The sequence below is a fragment of the Musca autumnalis genome, unplaced genomic scaffold, assembly GCF_047663935.1.
Source record: "Musca autumnalis isolate F117 unplaced genomic scaffold, ASM4766393v1 scaffold_2, whole genome shotgun sequence".
In the NCBI taxonomy this organism is placed as follows: domain Eukaryota; kingdom Metazoa; phylum Arthropoda; class Insecta; order Diptera; family Muscidae; genus Musca; species Musca autumnalis.
Window position 1 is genome coordinate 262,229,380 of NW_027411755.1, and position 17,894 is coordinate 262,247,273.

The window sequence follows — 17,894 nt, forward strand, 5'->3', positions numbered from 1 at the left end:
AGATGAACTATATCAGTCCAGTGCAGAATTGTTCGCATAATTGCAGTTTAAAGGCTATTCGAAGAATGGAATATTTACCGAAAGTAGTCCTTGTGGCCGATTTACAACTATTTTCTTTTTTCAGTGGGCACACCCAAACTTCCTGAGATAGTGACTCAGATATATAGAAAAACCAATTAAGATGGCCAGTTCGCACCATAAAAACGCGACAAAATCGATTAGTTGTCAATGAAAGCCGTACCTAAAATTTTATGAGCGACATTTTTGCAGAACATTTCGAAGCTGAACAACGTCATTTTGTGGTACTTTTATAGCGGCTCTAAAAATAAAGGACGAAAAGGACATTGATGGAAGCGAGTTAGAAGGTCGAAGTGCTCTACGAAAATAATCCTCATTCGATTCGACTGCAGACATGTCATATCAAAAATAAGTTAAAGCAACAGTGAAGAAAGATATAACTCGGTTATCTTAATATACTCACCAAGGCCTTTCTTCCCCAAGAGGAATTTTCCGTGCCCCAGACTTTCACCTCAATTTTGTTGCACAGTGTAATATTTCGTCAACACTTAGATTAAGTTCGAAGTTGATCCAGTTCTACGGGTACCTCCCCCACACAATTTGAACAATTTTCGATAAAGTGCAGTTATAGGACTGCTAGGTTGTCCTTGTGGTCCTGATTGAAACAATATATTTTTTTTCGGTGGACAAGTCCATACTCCTTGGGATACTGGCCCTGAAGCTCAAAACCCCCTAAGATCGCAAACTAAAACGACTAGGGCGCACGATAAGTCTCAAAAGAACTAATCGATTTGGGTCAAACCTTGTACATAGTATTATTTCTTTCACACTTATATCAAGTTCGATGATGGACTATATCGGATAGACACACATAAGTGAAATAATTTCTGACTAAGTGTAGTTTAAGGCCGTTTCGAGGATATTTTAAAAACCCTGCGTTCATCAACTAAAATTACTAGAACGGCCGGTTCCATGCACCGGATTGACTCAATTATGCGTTCGTGTATTCTTTTCACCATGGGAGCATCAATTTATCCCAGAATGCCTGCTCAGGGCTCTTTTGGTACGTGCCGGGATAGTGATGAACCCCGGGCCAGTATGGATCTGTTCCGTTTATCAGATCCGCATCCACCACATGTCAACAATGCACAGTGGTTCCGCCCGTGGACAAAAATCGAAAAATTGATGGCGACAAATTTTATTGCGATTGGAATAAATATTCTCTAAACATATCAAATTTTTAACATCCAGCCTTGTTTTTGTAAATTAACAGCGGTTATACGCCTAGTTATGTCGAAGAAGTTGTGATTTGTATGTGAGCCCTTAAAAACGAAAAATACATCCGCAAAGCATTCGTAGGTTATGAGTAAAATTATCAAAAATTGGAGAGGTAAATGTGCAATTTTCAAAATGAAACTTATAGGCGATGGCATTGGCAATATTTTTACGAAAAAACAAATTCATAATTCGTTTTCTAACTTCATTAAAAATAAATTCTTAATAAATGACTTTTTCTGATATTTTTAATATAATTACTATTAATTTAGGTTGGGTTTTACTAATGTTGTGAGCATTTGTGAGTTTCGAAATTTTTTTTAGAATGCAGAGAAAAGTCTCTAGTTTACGACTAAAAAAAGTCCAGCTGCCCCCATCTGCCACCCGCTATGTTATACCTCTTATACCACGCCCGTAAAATCGTCAAAATTCCGAAAATCGGGAGGAATATTTATATGGGAGCTATTAATAAACTTGGACCTATACTGAACATTTTTGGCAAGGAGGTATTTTGTTCACTCAGAACTCAAAATGCAAAATTACAGCCAAATCGGTTGGAAAATGTGGGTAAAATCGTCAAAATTCCGAAAATCTGGAGGTACGTTTATATGGCTATACCTAAACGTAGACCGATATTGACAATTTTTTGCATAGAGGTATTTGGTTTACTCAGAACTCAAAATGCCAAATTACAGCCAAATCAGTTGGAAAATTTCGCTAAAATTGTCAAAGTACAGAAAATCTGACGGTACATTTATATGGCGGCTATATCTAAACGTGGACCTATATTGAATATTTTTTGCAAGGAGGTAGTTTATTCACTCAGAACTCAAAATGCAAAATAACATCCAAATCGGTTGGTTAATTTGGCCAAAATCGTCAATATACCACAAATCGGGCGGTACCTTTATATGGGAGCTATACCCAAATGTGGACCTAAATCCACTAAAAATGGGTTTCTATCTTTTTGGCTTGTTATAAACCTATGTTTAAAATTTGGAGGCGGTAGCTCGATTAAAACTATTTTTGGCACTCTTTTCCATACAAGTGGGACCACTGTGCAATGGTGCCATGTAATGGATGTAGAGAATGGATGCATTTCCGATGGTGCTCTGGCCTTAGTTGCACCCGGGATTACTGCGGTAGGTATGTTACTGCTTGCTGGGCCAGAGAACATCACCCAGTGTGTCTCCAACTTCGTCGTCCGACTCTTCGTAGTCGTTGCAATACGAAACGCATCCGCAATCTCCCCAACAACAACAAACGCAGCATCTAACACACAAGTTGTTGTTCAACGGCAAGGAAATGCACCATTCCTGCAATTCAAATACAACGTAATAAGGTCAGAGAAATTGTAAACTTTATCAGTCTTAAAAACATCATGGTCGCCGCGATCCAGGAAACAAACCTCACCCACCCATAGCTTGCAACGTTTTGATGTTTACAACGTTTTGCGGAAGGATCGCACAAGAAGCGGAGGAGGAGGACTTGTGTTCCTAATAAACCAGTCTCGTGTTAGGGGACTTCAATGCCCATCATGAGTTTTGGTATTCCATCCTAGGTAATGACGCTCCTACCAGGGTTGGAGGAGATTGCCACAGGTCGCCATTTATCACCATTGTGGCATAAGGCCTAATAAATGACGTATCCTGACAACCCGTCATTTTCCTTGGCTAAGACCACCTTCCGATCATCGTCTCCGCTGCCCATTCCCTCAGATCTGAGAGAACTTTCCGGGCATCATCACTGCATTAGCGGCTCTTTCTTACATGCTAGTCGAATACCCGAAATAACATTAACTTTCCCAGTAGAGGCAAAGGGAAATGAGCGTTATGAGCTTCATCCTACGAACCCTAAAAACTCAAGATTTAGAGATATTTCTCTTGAAGTCAACAAGCTAGTAGGCGAACATCAGCGGAAAAAGTGGCTAGGCCACCTAAATCAATGCAACATTAGTACAGGATTAAGTAAATTGTGGGCAACGGTTAAGTCACTCTCGAATCCGGGTTTGCGCTTGTTATTTTAACCGGCAGTTCATAGAACACCCCGACAGTGATAGGGCGAAGAGGAGTGCGCTACGCCGTATAAGAAGAGCCGTCCCAGTCGAGGAGGTACCACCACAATTTACGATGTGCGATGTTGCAGACGTCATCCGAAAGGAGAAATATCAATGGTATGCTTAAACAACTGGATGAACCCGGAATTGAGTATTTAACAGGTGTGCTCAACCTATTGTTAGCAGGGTGGTCCTGCTACTGAAACCTGCCAGCAGAGGTGAATCGTACAGGCCAATTTCACTTCCGTCGGTAGAAGGAAAGATACTAGAGGCGTCATTTGACATTTTTTTTTTTTTTTGAAAGTTTGACAGTTTTTAGCCTAAGCATACTTTAGGACAGTTTTACATACGACCATGTCTTAGGTTGTTTACAGTGGCTTGATTAAGACACCTCCAAAAAATGGTTTTTGAGCGCTATTACAGCATCTTCTGGGGATTACTTTCGGGTTCATACGCATAGTTCCATGATTCGTCACCTGGACCCATCTTAAAAACGTTTGTTGAAGTACCGCGATCGTATTTTTTCGAAATGGCACCGATCCCGTGTTGGATCCAACGGGAAAAATTCAATTTTTTGTCGCCAAGTGTTCATGCAATATCAAATGTTAGGTGATGGAATAAATGCTCAAGGATGCCTCTATCTCACGGTATATAACATCATGCATTATCCGTTCACACACGACTTAGTTTTTTTCTGGCCGTTGCCGTTTTTGGACGACCCTCACGAACTTCGTTTTTTTTTTGCGAGTGTCGGCCACGATTGAATCCATTAAACCAGTTTTTCATAGTGCTATAGGATGGTCCTTTATCGACTTACAAATATTCAATTTGATCGATGTACTCTTGCCGTGATTATCCACATCGAAAGTTGTGAAAAATTATCGGACGAAAATGTTCATAAGTAAATTCAATTTTTTTGCAAAGTGAATTTTAATGTCGCTGTAAACAACCCAACACATGGTCGTATGTTAAACTGTCCGGAGTATGCTTAGGCTAAAAACTGTCAAGCTTTCATAAAATGTCAAATAACGCCTGGCAGAAAGTTTTCTAGTGCCCCTTGTACAACAGCATTAGACGCCATATACACACATAGCGGTAGAGGACTTAACCAGAACAGGCCGCGCGATCGAAAGGTCATGGTAACTCTTGACCTATCGAAGGCCTTCGTATCGTCAACGATCCCAAGATCTTCAAGGATATAGAGAAGACTACACTCCAGCCGTGTGTGAAACCTTGGGTACTCAACTACATGTGCGGACGCCAGTGGTTTGTGGAATTCAAAAACAACAAGTCCATAATCAGTAGAGTGAAACAATGAGTTTCCCAAAGAGTGGTGATATCTCCGGAACTGTCTAACCTCTACCTTTCTGAAATGTCACACCCTCCAGACGACATAGATATCGTAATGTATGTGGATGATTGTACGATCTTGGCATCGGGTCCTATCGGCGATGACATATGTTATAGGTTAAATGTCTACATAGCTGACCTAGTACAGTTCTTCCATATGAGGAATATGAAAATATCCGCCGCTAAATCCACTACCACTCTGTTCACTACAACTTGGACGGCTGAAATGAGGATCCCACTCAAAATATTGGTCGATGGTGTACTGATTCCGATCACTAACTATCCCTAAATACTGGATGTAACGTTCGATAGCATGTTTAAGTCTTACGCGCAAGCCAAAGGTTCTTAATTCGCTGGCCGGGAGCACTTGGTGTGCTGACAAAGAAACCTTGTTGACCTCTTACAAAGCAATATGCCCATAGGCAATGAAGGCAGATTTATAGAATAGAGTTTCCGATACATCGATAACTAATTCAAAAGATGGGTGCAGAGCGAAACGATGTTATAATTAATTTTCGCAAGATTGAAGCAATCTATAAAATCATTTTAAAAATTAGAACTGTTCGATATAATGCAGATGACTACATAATTTAAGACGACTTTCCAAAAATTACCACAAAGAAGAAAGAAAGAAGTAATAAATTATGCCAACAGTCTTTTATACAACCAACCAATTCATTTAACCACCATCATAACTGGCAACAAAGAATTTAGAATAACCAACCATTGGTTAAAAAGCGTGAGATGGAGAGAAGAGGTTAAAACATAGAAACTTTAAGCCAGAACAACTTAACAGTAACAGCAGCAGCAACAACAACAACGGTAAGGCAACAACGCCAACAACATTCAAATTTAAGCCACACAACTACAGACACACACACACACGTAGCAAATTATACGACGACGTTACAAGTGATTACTCAACAACCGTCGCTGCAATGTGAGCAAGCTTTAACCAACGGTATTGTTGTTGTCATTGTCCGTTGCGATTTGTTCTTTCTTTTCAATGAATGACACACAGCAACTATTGCGGCACACCACCACCGACACACCCGCTCAACAAACCCAATTTTATTCAGGCACACCACCGGCCCTCTAACCAACCTACCAACAACAACGACGAAACGAACGAACGAACAACCGTTGCTTTTTTCAAACAAAGAAGAAAATGAAATATCCGCCGGTTATGGTGCATCTGTGTGTGTTTGCATCGTTGTGTATTTGTTTGTATATCATCAGCGGACGACGACGACTTGAGATTACTTCAAACTTGAGCCAGACACAAATTTCACTTTTACCGAAAATGTGGGTTGCAACCATTTTTGGTTTGAACAGATTACTGACAGACAGGCAGACTTAGTTGGCGCTTCAATGGGGTCTGATAACAACTCAACGCGACACGACAAGACAACAACAAAAGAAGCAAAAGAAGACGTCCAAAGACGACGAAAGCAGCAGATATTTTGAAATCTAGAAAAATACCGATAAAAACAAATACATAACGATAGAATTGACAGTGAATGGATGAGACAGTGGTTTTTGGGGATGAAAAAAGTTTGTATTTGAGAAAAATTTGTTACGATAAAAAAATTAAAGGGAACAACAATCGAAATCCATAGTATGGAGGGTATATTAAGTTTTTTCGTTTGTAACACATTTCCGGCCTTACAATGTATATAATCCTGATCAGGATAAAATTCTGAGTCGAAACAGCCATATCCGTCTGTTGTAATCACTCTAGCATCCACAAAAATTGAACTAGAGCGCTAAATGTTTGCACCAGGGTAACTTTTTTTAAAGGCAGGTCAAGTTCGAAAATTGTCAACATAGGTCTATGTTTTGGAATAGCCCATATATAACCGTACCTCCCAATTTTCGGTATTTTGAAGATTTTAGCTACAATATTTAAACCGAACTGGATCTAATTTGACATTTGAGGTTCTCAGGGGTCACAGCTCTTCTTCACCAAAAATTTTCAACATAGGCCCATTTTAGGTATAGCCCCCATATAACGGTATCTTCCGATTTTCGGTATTCCAAGGGTTTTAGCTACATTTTTTGATTGACTTGATGTTTAAGATTCTCTGCAGTTACGAAACTTCTCTAACAAAAATTGTCAACATAAGGTCATGTTTATATTATAGCCTTTTGAAGGGATAACCTTCTTAATGAGGATTTATTTGACGAATACGCAAAGGAATTGACATTTGAAACCCAGTGGGTTTGTTATTTTGGAATAACCCCTATATAACGGTACCACCCAATTTTCGGTATTTTGAGGATTTTTGCTACAATATTTAACCGAACTAGCTGTAATTTGACATTTGGTGTTCCCTGCAGTCATGAAACTTATCCACTAAAAATTGTCAACATACGTTCATGTTTTGGAATAGACCCCATATCACGGTACCTCCCGATTTTCGGTATTTTGAGGGTTTTAGCTACATTTTTGATTGAACTACCCGTAATTTGACATTTGATGTTCCCTGCAGTCACGAAACTTCTCCACGGATATTAACAACATAGTTTTATGTTTATATAAAGCCCCCATATAACCGTACCTCTCACATTTCGGTATTTTGAAGATTATAGCTACCGAACTAATAATTGAAATTTGGAGTTCTTAGGGTCCTTCATATATCTGCACCTTTCAATTTTCGGTATAATGAAGATTTTAGCTATATTTTTTACAGAACTACTCGTAATTTGACATTCAGGTTCCCTGCAGTCACGTAACTTATCCACCCAAAATTGTCAACATATGTCCATGTTTAGGTATAGCTCCAAACGGTGGCACCGATTTCACTTTTTACCTAAATTTTCGGGTAAGATTGGATGTCCTTTGGCATTTATGGTTCCCTTCTCTATCAAAAATTGTGGACATTGGATCACGTTAAGTTATAGCCCCAATATAACGGTACCATTTTTAGCTGATCGAATTTTAGTTGAGCGAATTAGTTAAACTTTGGTATTTGGGGGAGTGTTTCAAAGAAAATCTCCACATAAAATTGTGAAAATTAATTATTACATTTTAGTTTAGAATATTTCACGAGTCGAAACCTGACCACCATTCCCCTTACGTGTCTCTCCTACAAACAGGGACTTGCCGCAAGTAAACTTGCCCAATGTTAATTGGGACTTGAGGGCTACAATATTAGCTCTGTTCCAGTATTTTTTAATAGTACAATGTGGAAAAGAGAGAACTGTCGAAAATGAGCCCAACACACACATTTTTTCAAAATGTACGGGAACGGAAAAATGTCAGAAACGTCAAAAAAATCTGAAACAAATGTCAAAGTCGGGGTGTCAGCCAATCAGAAGCCTGCAAGCATGTTGCAAATTTTTGCTCGCTCAAATTTGTCGTGTAAAAAGTGTCTAAAAAGAATGCTATTCAGCGCAATTTTTGTTCAGAGAGAAGTGAAAATTTTGCTACTTTTGTATACCCTCAGCATTTATGCTAACGAGGGTATATACACATTCATACGGGCAAAATGTGCCTCATCCCAATAATGGTCTTAGACCCCAAGTATGTTTGGACGAAATCCGTTTCAGACAATTTGGAGTTGATTTAGCAATGTCCGTCCGTCTGTCCGTCTGGCTGGCTGGAGCGCACAACAACTCTCAAATGGATAAACCGAATCGGTCCAAAATTTGGCTTTCGTAATATTTTGCCCAAACTTTGTTTAAGTTCGAAGATGGGTTATATCGGTCCACTCTTTCCCGTACCTCCCCCACAAATGTTCCAAAATGTTCGGAAAATTTGTGGGCCCGATAACTCTTGAAGGAAGTAACCGATTTGATTCATACTCTGCACATCGTGAAATTTCTACCAGACTTAGATGAGGTTCCAATATGGACTCAATCGGTCCACTCCTTCGGGTTCATCTCATACAAAATTTCGGATAAGTTTAGTTTAGGACCTGTTCTCGAATCGCTTTGATTTTTTGTTGCAACAAGTTGTATTCACCGCCCCCCATACGACGGTACAAGTTTCATCAGGGGCAAGTCCATACTACCTGAGAAAATCGCCGGAAAGGTGCAAAAAGCCCCTATGACACCTTGTGTAGTGGTTGGAGCGCAAGATAACTCTCGAACGGATCTTCCGATTCGGTCCAAAATTTGGCCTTCGTAATATTTTGTCCAAACATAGATTAAATTCGAAGGTACACTCCTTCAGGTACCTCCCCCACAAAAGTTCAAAAATGTTCGGAAAAATTGTGCGCACGATAACTCTTGAAGGGAGTGACCGATATAATCCATACTTTGCACAACCTAATGTATGTACCAAATATAAATCAGGTTCGAATATGTCCCAATTTACATTAGGCGAGTTTACTTGCGGGAATTGTCAGTTTGTGGGTGAGAGAGGGTGTTGAGAGGCAAAGGGTTACCATATTCTCTCTCCATCAAACTGACAATTGCCGCAAGTAAACTCGCCTAATGTAAATCGGGACTAAGTACTATATTTGTCTACTCCTTCTGGTACCTCTCAGACAAAATTTCGGATAAGTTCACTTTAAGACCTGCTCTCGAATCACTTTGATTTTTGTTGAAGCGATTTGCATTCGCCACTTCCATTACGACGGTAAAAGTTTTATCAGGGGCAAGTCCATATTTCTTGGAAAAAACAGTCCGAAAGATGCAAAAAACCCCTATGTCACCATATGTTGCGGTCGGAAAGCACGATAACTCTCGAACTGTTCAACCAATTTGGTCCAACATTTTCATATTATATCCAAACTTAGTTTCATGGGGCAATACCGGTCCACAACTTCCGGTACTTCTCCCCAATATTTTAAAAATGTCACTAAGTGCTAGGATGATATCACTTGAATGGGGCAACCAATTTGGTCCAAACTTTGGATCTCCTAATATTTTGTCAAAATTTAGTTTAACGTCTAAAATGACCAATATCGGTCCTCCCTAAGGGTACCTCCCCCACAAAAGTTCAACATTTGTGTCTTAGTGCAGTTAATTCCTTATCCACATTTTTGTCGGCAAGTTCAAATGCCCAAAAAGTCAAAAAATTCTGAAGAGACATTAAATACATTCGATATGTCCGTAAGTGGAAGTTTCACTTCACATTGGCTGAGGGTATATGTATATCTGTCGGCAAAGCCTTTTTTACTTGTACGGGAACGCATTTGGGGAAAAATGTGCCAGATGTGCAAAAAAGACACTAGGCCAAAGTCCTATTCGTGTCTGAGATAAAGGCCCGATAAATGCAAAAAATTTCGTTTTAGCCCGGTTTAGAGGAGGCCATAAAAGCCGACTGAATCTGACAGTACAAAATCCAACTAGGGTTGAGACTACAATATGTACTTTCAATAAATTCATACTACCTAGAAGTGGTTTGCATTTTCAGTGTTGCATAGTGGAAAATTCAAGCCCTGCCACAGTTCAAACCACTGTCACTTGCAAAACAAACACCCCCCATGCTTTTGTTGACTGTAATCTGTTTATATTAGTTTAGTATTGGTTGCTGTTGTTGTGATTGTATGTGGAGAATGTGTTTTGTTTGTTTTTTTTATAATTTTCTACAACGTTTTATTCATTGACCTACAGAAACATCTCTCTTGTCGTACACAATCAAATACACACTCACATAGTTAGTCTCCCTCTCGGGGCACATGGCAGTAAATTGGTTCAAACTTGTTGCCATCAAACCGCCCAACAACTTTCTCGCCAACACACAGCCATGTGCCGCCAGCCAGTTCACCAGCTAACACACAAACAAAATCGTATTAACGTCACTGCATGTAGATACGTGTTGCTGCAACGTGACCACAACGCTACGCTAAGAACTCAAACAGTATTGGCCAAAGTGAAAGAGCTGATGGCGAGAAAGCTTTTCTATTCAATTGCGTTTTGACTGTCTAAGCTAACGGTTGTCTTAAAAACCTAACAACGGATAAAAAAGTAGAACTGAAATACTAAAAAACAGAAAATTTATACGCTGATATACAACAAACAGTACGTGAATAATATAAACAAAAAGAGAAAAAAAGAAAAGAACTAGAAAAACAGAACAATTTTGTAGAATTGAATCAAGAAACAGTTTTTTTTTTCAAAGTTAAAACATTGAGCCACCACTCTACACTACGTGAGTGTAACGTTAACGTAATAAATACCTTATATGGACGTTTTCTAAATGGACTAACAACCAACACCAGTTAAAAAAAAGAAGTCTGGAACTAGAACACAAAGAAAATTGTTTTCGTGGAATCATCATCAACATCACAACATCGACAAAAGTGCAGTTGAGTGTTTGTCGTTCGTACGCTGTATCGGCGAATTGTGGTGATTAAACGTAAAAGCCTAAAACGCAAATCTTGGCCAAATTCTTGGTAAAAAAAATGGAATCATCCATTTCAGAATATAACAAATAAATATCAAGAGAATAATTAACATTTCAAGTGATCTTTGGAAAATAGAGAAAAGAGACCACTAAAGTGAATAAAAACAAAGAAATTGCAAAAATTACAAATTCAAAACGTATTTGAATTCAAAAGTGCAAAGAACTTTAGAAAAAAAATGTGACAATTTCAAATCGTTTTTTTGTGAATAATCAAATCTCAGTTGAATGGACTGACTGCTGACTTGGGATATAATAATTCTTAATAAAAGGAGAAAAATAAAACACAACAATAACAAAACAAACAGCAATGCGCAATTAATTGAAAAATGCAAAATTTTGAAATTGCCTAAAAACAACTAACCAATACAAACAAAACAAAGTGTTTACATATGTGTGTAATATTGAAAATAATTGATAAATCTTTGCAAAACACAACAAACACAGCAACAACAACAAAGTATTATCTTAGCAGATAAATTAAAATGTCGATTGTCTGCACTTTGGAACAAAAAGTGAATTTATTTAATGGTCCTGTGGCAACCAAAAATTTACTTATTTTGAAAAATAACATTAACAACAATCCAACAACAAATTCAACAAATAACAACAATATCAACAGCAGCAGTAGTAGCAGCAGCAGCATTAATACCTCAGCTATTGCAACATTGCCCTCAGGCAAACTATTAACGGATATTAAAAATTCTGCAGCATCATCAACAACAACTTTAAAAGAGAAAAGTACGTAAAGTTTATTTAAAAAAAATGATTCAAGAAATTTCAAAATTAGGCAATGGGAGTTTAAACGATAGCAAACTATATTTTATTAACGTTTCTTATGGGTATCGTGGAAAATTGAAAATAAATCTAAGGCCTTTTTGTAATTTTCTCGTCTAACTACCAGATACTGGAGATTTTTACTAAAATCTCAATTTTCTTTTATTGAGAAGATTATTTCCACTAGAATCGTGATTTATTTACGACTAGCCAACGAAATTTGCATAGTTTTAAAAATTCAAATATAAAAATTATGAAACGCTTGTATTTAAATTAAAAATGGCAAGCGTTTTATTTGAGAGATTCCATAATGAAAACTTATTTTCTAGTTTTAGTGCATTTATAAATAAAACACTGTAAAAATATGGGAAAATGTGTTCAAAATCATACAAAAATATCAGCATTTTTATATGTCATATTTTTGAGAAATAAGCAAAAAAAAAATATAAATAAATATAATTTTATAAATAATTTGACCGACAAATATGCAGTCTATATATGACATTAATACAATAATGTTAATATGACTGTTCCAGAACCTGTAAGAATCTTCTAATATTTACTACGATAACAATTTTTCCTTTATGAGATTCTTGCGGTTTTGGAACAGATCAAAAATTTGTATAAAAAAGCAATAATACATTTCTATAAAGCATCGATATGGGTCTCCTGAACAAGTTTAGTGTTAGAAACACAAAAATTATATTCGTCATAAATTTTGTATTAAATAATATAAATGAATAATTGTAAATATAACAAAAGTACATCATATGTATTTTTTTTTAATAAGTGTAAATTTGTGTAAAAATACCCCAACAAAGTAGATATAGCCATTAGTCATCATTTTTCTTTTTCACATCGCCATACATTCTTTTGTTCAATGGATAGCATATTTACTTGTTTTTTTTTTTTTTTATTTTATAAACAAATTATCATTTAAACCTCTTCATTTACTATTTACAAGTGCATTTTTCCCCGCTTCTTCTTATTCCTTTTCCGCTTGTTGTCAAGTTCAGCCCTTGACAAAGTTCAAGTGGGGTGTGAGCGAGAAAGAGAGGAAAAATGCAGAAGGCAATTATCATTTGTTGAGTTAGGACAAGAAAAATGCAATTTTACAGCCGGTTACACAGTTCGTTTTGCAATTTTCTTTTTTGTCTTTTCGGTTTCATTGTTGTTTCTTTTTTTATTTTCCTAGCGATAACATTATTGTTTATTTGTTTACAACAACAATAAGTACAGAATAAAATAAAAAAAATCTTTAATTACATTATTTACAATGGTGTTGGCATTAACATTTTGCAATGTTTTTTTTTTTTTTTTGTTTTTGTATTGTGGACTTTTTGATAAGAAAAATAAATAAATTTTATAATATTTTTTTCCTTTTGTTTTTTGTTGTAATTAAAAAGTAAAGTAGGGAAAGATAATGCTAAAAATAGCATGTTTTTATATATGTAGTTGTTAAGCAGCTATAAAGATAGGATTTAATAAAAAATTATGAATTTTTGTAATATTTATTGAAGTGCTATAATAAATGGTCTGTTCCAGAATTGCAATAATCTACTAATTTTTACTATTTTCTTCGATAACATAAAGTAACAATTGTTATCGTAGTAAAAATTAGTAAATTTTTACAAGTTCAGGAACAGGCATAAAATTAAAAAAAAATATTTCCAGTAATAATGAAAACAAAATCGTCAGGAAAAAATATTTTTTGGAAATTTATTTTTTAAAAAATCTTAGAAAAATTGTTCGTGGATATAAAATATAGCTTAATACCATCAGGTGGATTCCTACAAAAAATTTACCGTACGTAGATATAGTTTGGTCTGCTTTAATTGCTATACATTTTTAGCTAGGGAAGTTTTTACTTCCTGAGCCAAGGGCCACCAAAGTCCTGAAAACTAAATATAACCTTAAATCTTAACTTGTGTTTAAAATATCCTATCAAAAGTAATCTTTAGGGGTACCGGGACCATAGTTAGTATTATTTTGCCCTTTTATATCCACCATCACAGTATGCTGGTCATATGAAGTTTGTTTTTGCAATGCCCCTCTCTTCGTCTATTGTAATAACTCTAGCGTCAGAAATAATTGAGCCAGAATGCTATATTTATGCACCCGAGTATTTTTCCATAGGCAGGTCAAGTTCGAAAATGGGCTATATCGGCCCATGTTTTGGTATAGCCCCCATATAAGCGTACCTCCTCATTTTCGGCTTTGTGAGGGTTTTAGCTAAATTTTTTGGCCGAACAACCTGAAATTTAACATTTGAGGTTTCCAGAGGTCAAAAAACATCTCCACCAAAAAATGTCAACATAGGTCCATGTCTCGGTATAGCTACATATAATGGTACCTACCGATTTTCGTATTTTAAGGACGTTAGCTAAATTTTTTGACCGAACTACCTGACATTTAACATTTGAGGTTCTCAGTGGTTACAAAACATCTCCACCAAAAATATAACGGTACCTAAAAAATTTAGCTAAAGACCTCAAAATATCGAAAATAGGTATTTTGAGGGTTTTAGCTACATTTTTTGACCGAACAACCTTAAATTTAACATTTACGGTTCACAGTGGTCAAAAAACATCTTCAACGAAAATTGTCAACATGGGTCATATTTCGTTATAAACCCCATAGTACCCCCGATTTTCGGTATTTTGAGGATTTTAGCTACGGAGTGGTCACAAAACATCTCCACCAAAAATTGTCAACATAGATCCATGTTTATACCCTCAGCATTTATGCTAACGAGGGTATATACACTTTCATACGGGCAAAATGTGCCTCATCGAAATAATGGTTTTAGACCCCAAGTATGTTTGGACAAAATGTGTTTCAGACAATTTGGAGTCGATTGAGCAATGTCCGTCCGTCTATCTATCTGTCTGGCTGGCTGGAGCGCACGATAACTCTCGAACGGATCAATCGATTCCATCCAAAATTTGGCTTTCGTAATATTTTGTCCAAACTTAGTTTAAGTTCGAAGATGTGTTATATCGGTCCACTCCTTCCTGTACCTCCCCCACAAAAGTTCGAAAATGTTCGGAAAATTTGTACGTATGATAACTCTTGAAGGGAGTAACCGATTTGGTCCATACTTTGCTAATCGTGAAATGTCTACCAGACCTAGATGAGTTTCCAATATGGTCTCAATCGGTCCACTCCTTCGGGTACCTCCCACACAAAATTTGGGATCAGTTCAGTTTAGTGCATGCACTCGAATCGCTTTGATTTTTTGTTTTAGCGACTTGTATTCACTGCCCCCCATACGACGGTACAAGTTTCATCAGGGGCAAGTCCACACTTCCTGAGCAAATAGCCCCAAAGGTGCAAAAAAACCCTATGACACCGTGTGAGGTGGTTGTAGCGCAAGATAACTCTCGAACGGGTCTGCCGATTCGGTCCAAAATTTGGCCTTAGTAATATTTTGTCCAAACATAGTTGAAGTTCGAAGATAAGCCATATCGGTCCACTCCTTCAGGTACCTCCCGCACAAAAGTTCAAAAATGTTCGGAAAAATTGTTCGTACGGTAACTATTGAAGGGAGTGGCCGAATTGGTCCATACTATACACATCCTAATATATCTACCAGATATAGATCAGGTTCAAATATGGACTATATTTGTCCACTCCATCCGGTACCTCCCACACAAAATTTCGGATAAGTTCACTTTAAGACCTACAATCGAATCACTTTGATTCTTGTTGAAGCAACTTGCATTCGCTGCCTCAATTACGATTGTAAAATTTTTTTCAGGGGCAAGTCCACACTTTTTGAGCAAACAGCCCGAAGGGTGTAAAAACCCCCTATGGCACCATATTTAGTGGCTGGAGATCCACTTCCATAATGATCAATGTCGATTCATTCCTTTAAGTATCTCCTCCGCAAAACTTTTGATATTTAATCCTAATCAACATTTTTGTCAGTTCAAACGCCCAAAATTTTTAAACCCCCTAAATACATACGTTTTTTGGGAAAAATTTTTTTCAGTACACAGGCTGAGGGTATATGTCTGTCAGCAAAGCTGACTGATACTTTTTTACTTGTTTGGTATAGCTTTCATATAACGGTACCTCCCGAAAGAAAATGTATTCAAAGATATGTCTTGTAGTGACTGCAGTTTAAGAAAGTTGGTTGGTTCGACATCTGATGACATGAACAGTAATCTAACCCACCTTAAAGTACCATTCTCATATAGCACATATTTGTCCCATCAAATGCTCAAATTCAAACCAAACGTCAACATTTGTTTACTTTTCATTTGCTATTATTGTTTACCTTTTGTATGTGATTTCAGTCACAATAATTCATTTTGACAGTTACCGTGACGTTGACCTGTTTATGTTGTAACAACTTCTTATTGCGTCGAGGATATGACCCTGAAGATAAAAAATTACAATTTTGTATTTATTTTATTCAAATTATTTCATTTTGTATACAATATTAATTCTAAAATGAAAATTTTGAATTTGTTTGCCTCTACCCCACTGTGGGAATAAATGGTTTATTCAAATAAAGAGAGAGAAAGAGCGCACAAGAGATTAATTGGTAATGGCATTTGTTTTGTAAAAGAGCACACACAAGTAATGTTCTCCTAAAGAGAATAAGGGAGAATAGTTAGTCACTTGCAAAAAAAGCGTAAACAAATCAATCAATTTACTTCAGCACAGGGATGGGAACTGTTAATTGTCAAACAATATGACATTCACTAAGAGATTTCTCATAAAACCAGGGACAGCGAAGAATATTTTGAAAAACATTCTTATTACAAATTTTATTTTTTTTTTCTATTAAATTTGGCCATCAGCGCAGTAAAAAATTAAATTATTAATAATTCAATTAAATTTGAATCATTTTTGTTTTAAAATACAGTCATAAATTAAGCGAATAATGATTCAAATATCTGAGAAGATTACCAAATTACTATTTTAAATGTGACTTGTTTCACATGGTTTGTTTTTAAATAAATTGAACATCAACCCTGATTGCATCATTCACCATGGTGTTTACCTGGAATATTTTTTATATGCATTTAATTTACGTTGTTTAACTCATTTCGCAGTTCAATACACTTAGAGTGCCTAATACGATTTTTAATGGTCATATTTTTGCTTCCAAAGCTATAATTGTTTTTATTGGCAAACAAGTTTAATATTTAAAAAATATTGTTGCTATGAATTTAGAATTTTGGTATTTTCGGAATTTTTAGAAAAAAAAAACATTTAATAATGGACTGCTAGGATTCTTTGTAATATGAAATCTCATGAAACCGTTAATGAAGGAGCCTGTTCACGTCCATTCACATTTCTTACTGTGAAAATAAACTGAATTTTCTTCGAATCAGCAACAATCTCATATTAACCATTTCCTTATAAGTTATAACTATAATCTGGAGCGTATACATGCTATTATAAAGTATACGCAAGCCAAAACCACTACCCCACAGTAGTGGTGTAACGTTTACGCATCAAAATTGTTAAGCCCATTACCAAGAATAATCGGCATAATTATAGAGTTGTGTTGTGGCGACTATTGTGGTTATAGAAATGCAAAAAAGGCGAATGTAAATGACCTGTAATTTCTAGAATTACTAATAGCAGGAAGAATTAAATTACCACAATCTTCTTTTATTTTTGAAAAAAAAAACAACAATAATAATCTCCCTTATTTCTTTTTATTTTCATTTTAGCTCTGATATCATCATCAGCACCCAACCATTTGATTAAGGCCCAAGATTTTAAGAATCGTTTAAGTGTAACTCCCACAACGGAATTGTTACAGTTACACCAGCAGCAGCAACAACAACATCTGCTTTTAACAGCCGCCGCAAATATGCCCGAAGTATTGCAAGCCAACAGTTTGACAAATAACTCCAACAAATATCATCACAGCAACTCAAATCAGGGTCTGGTAACACAAGCCACCGCTGCAGCCATGGTGCGTATGTCCACCATGTCGCCAACACTCTCTATGAATGGCAGCTCCAATGAGGCCACAAATGGTAAGTCCAACGCTTTTACCCAGTTCCTTTGGACCTTTGAAATAATTTCCTCCTCTTT

The 17,894-nt window shown here is 36.5% G+C and overlaps 1 protein-coding gene across 15 annotated transcripts in view; it reads left to right on the forward strand.

Moving 5' to 3' along the window:
• vri (nuclear factor interleukin-3-regulated vrille) overlaps window positions 1–17,894 on the forward strand; it is a 177,542-nt gene that overhangs the window by 157,551 nt on the left and 2,097 nt on the right. For 11 of the 15 annotated variants that reach the window (XM_073964783.1, XM_073964780.1, XM_073964773.1 and 8 more), the window contains one exon: window positions 17,525–17,836. In XM_073964783.1, coding sequence (XP_073820884.1) covers window positions 17,525–17,836 — 312 coding nt within the window. Of the gene's footprint in view, window positions 1–10,462; window positions 11,796–17,524; window positions 17,837–17,894 lie in introns of all 15 variants that reach the window. The other 4 variants (XM_073964769.1, XM_073964770.1, XM_073964771.1 and 1 more) reach the window with 1 other exon arrangement.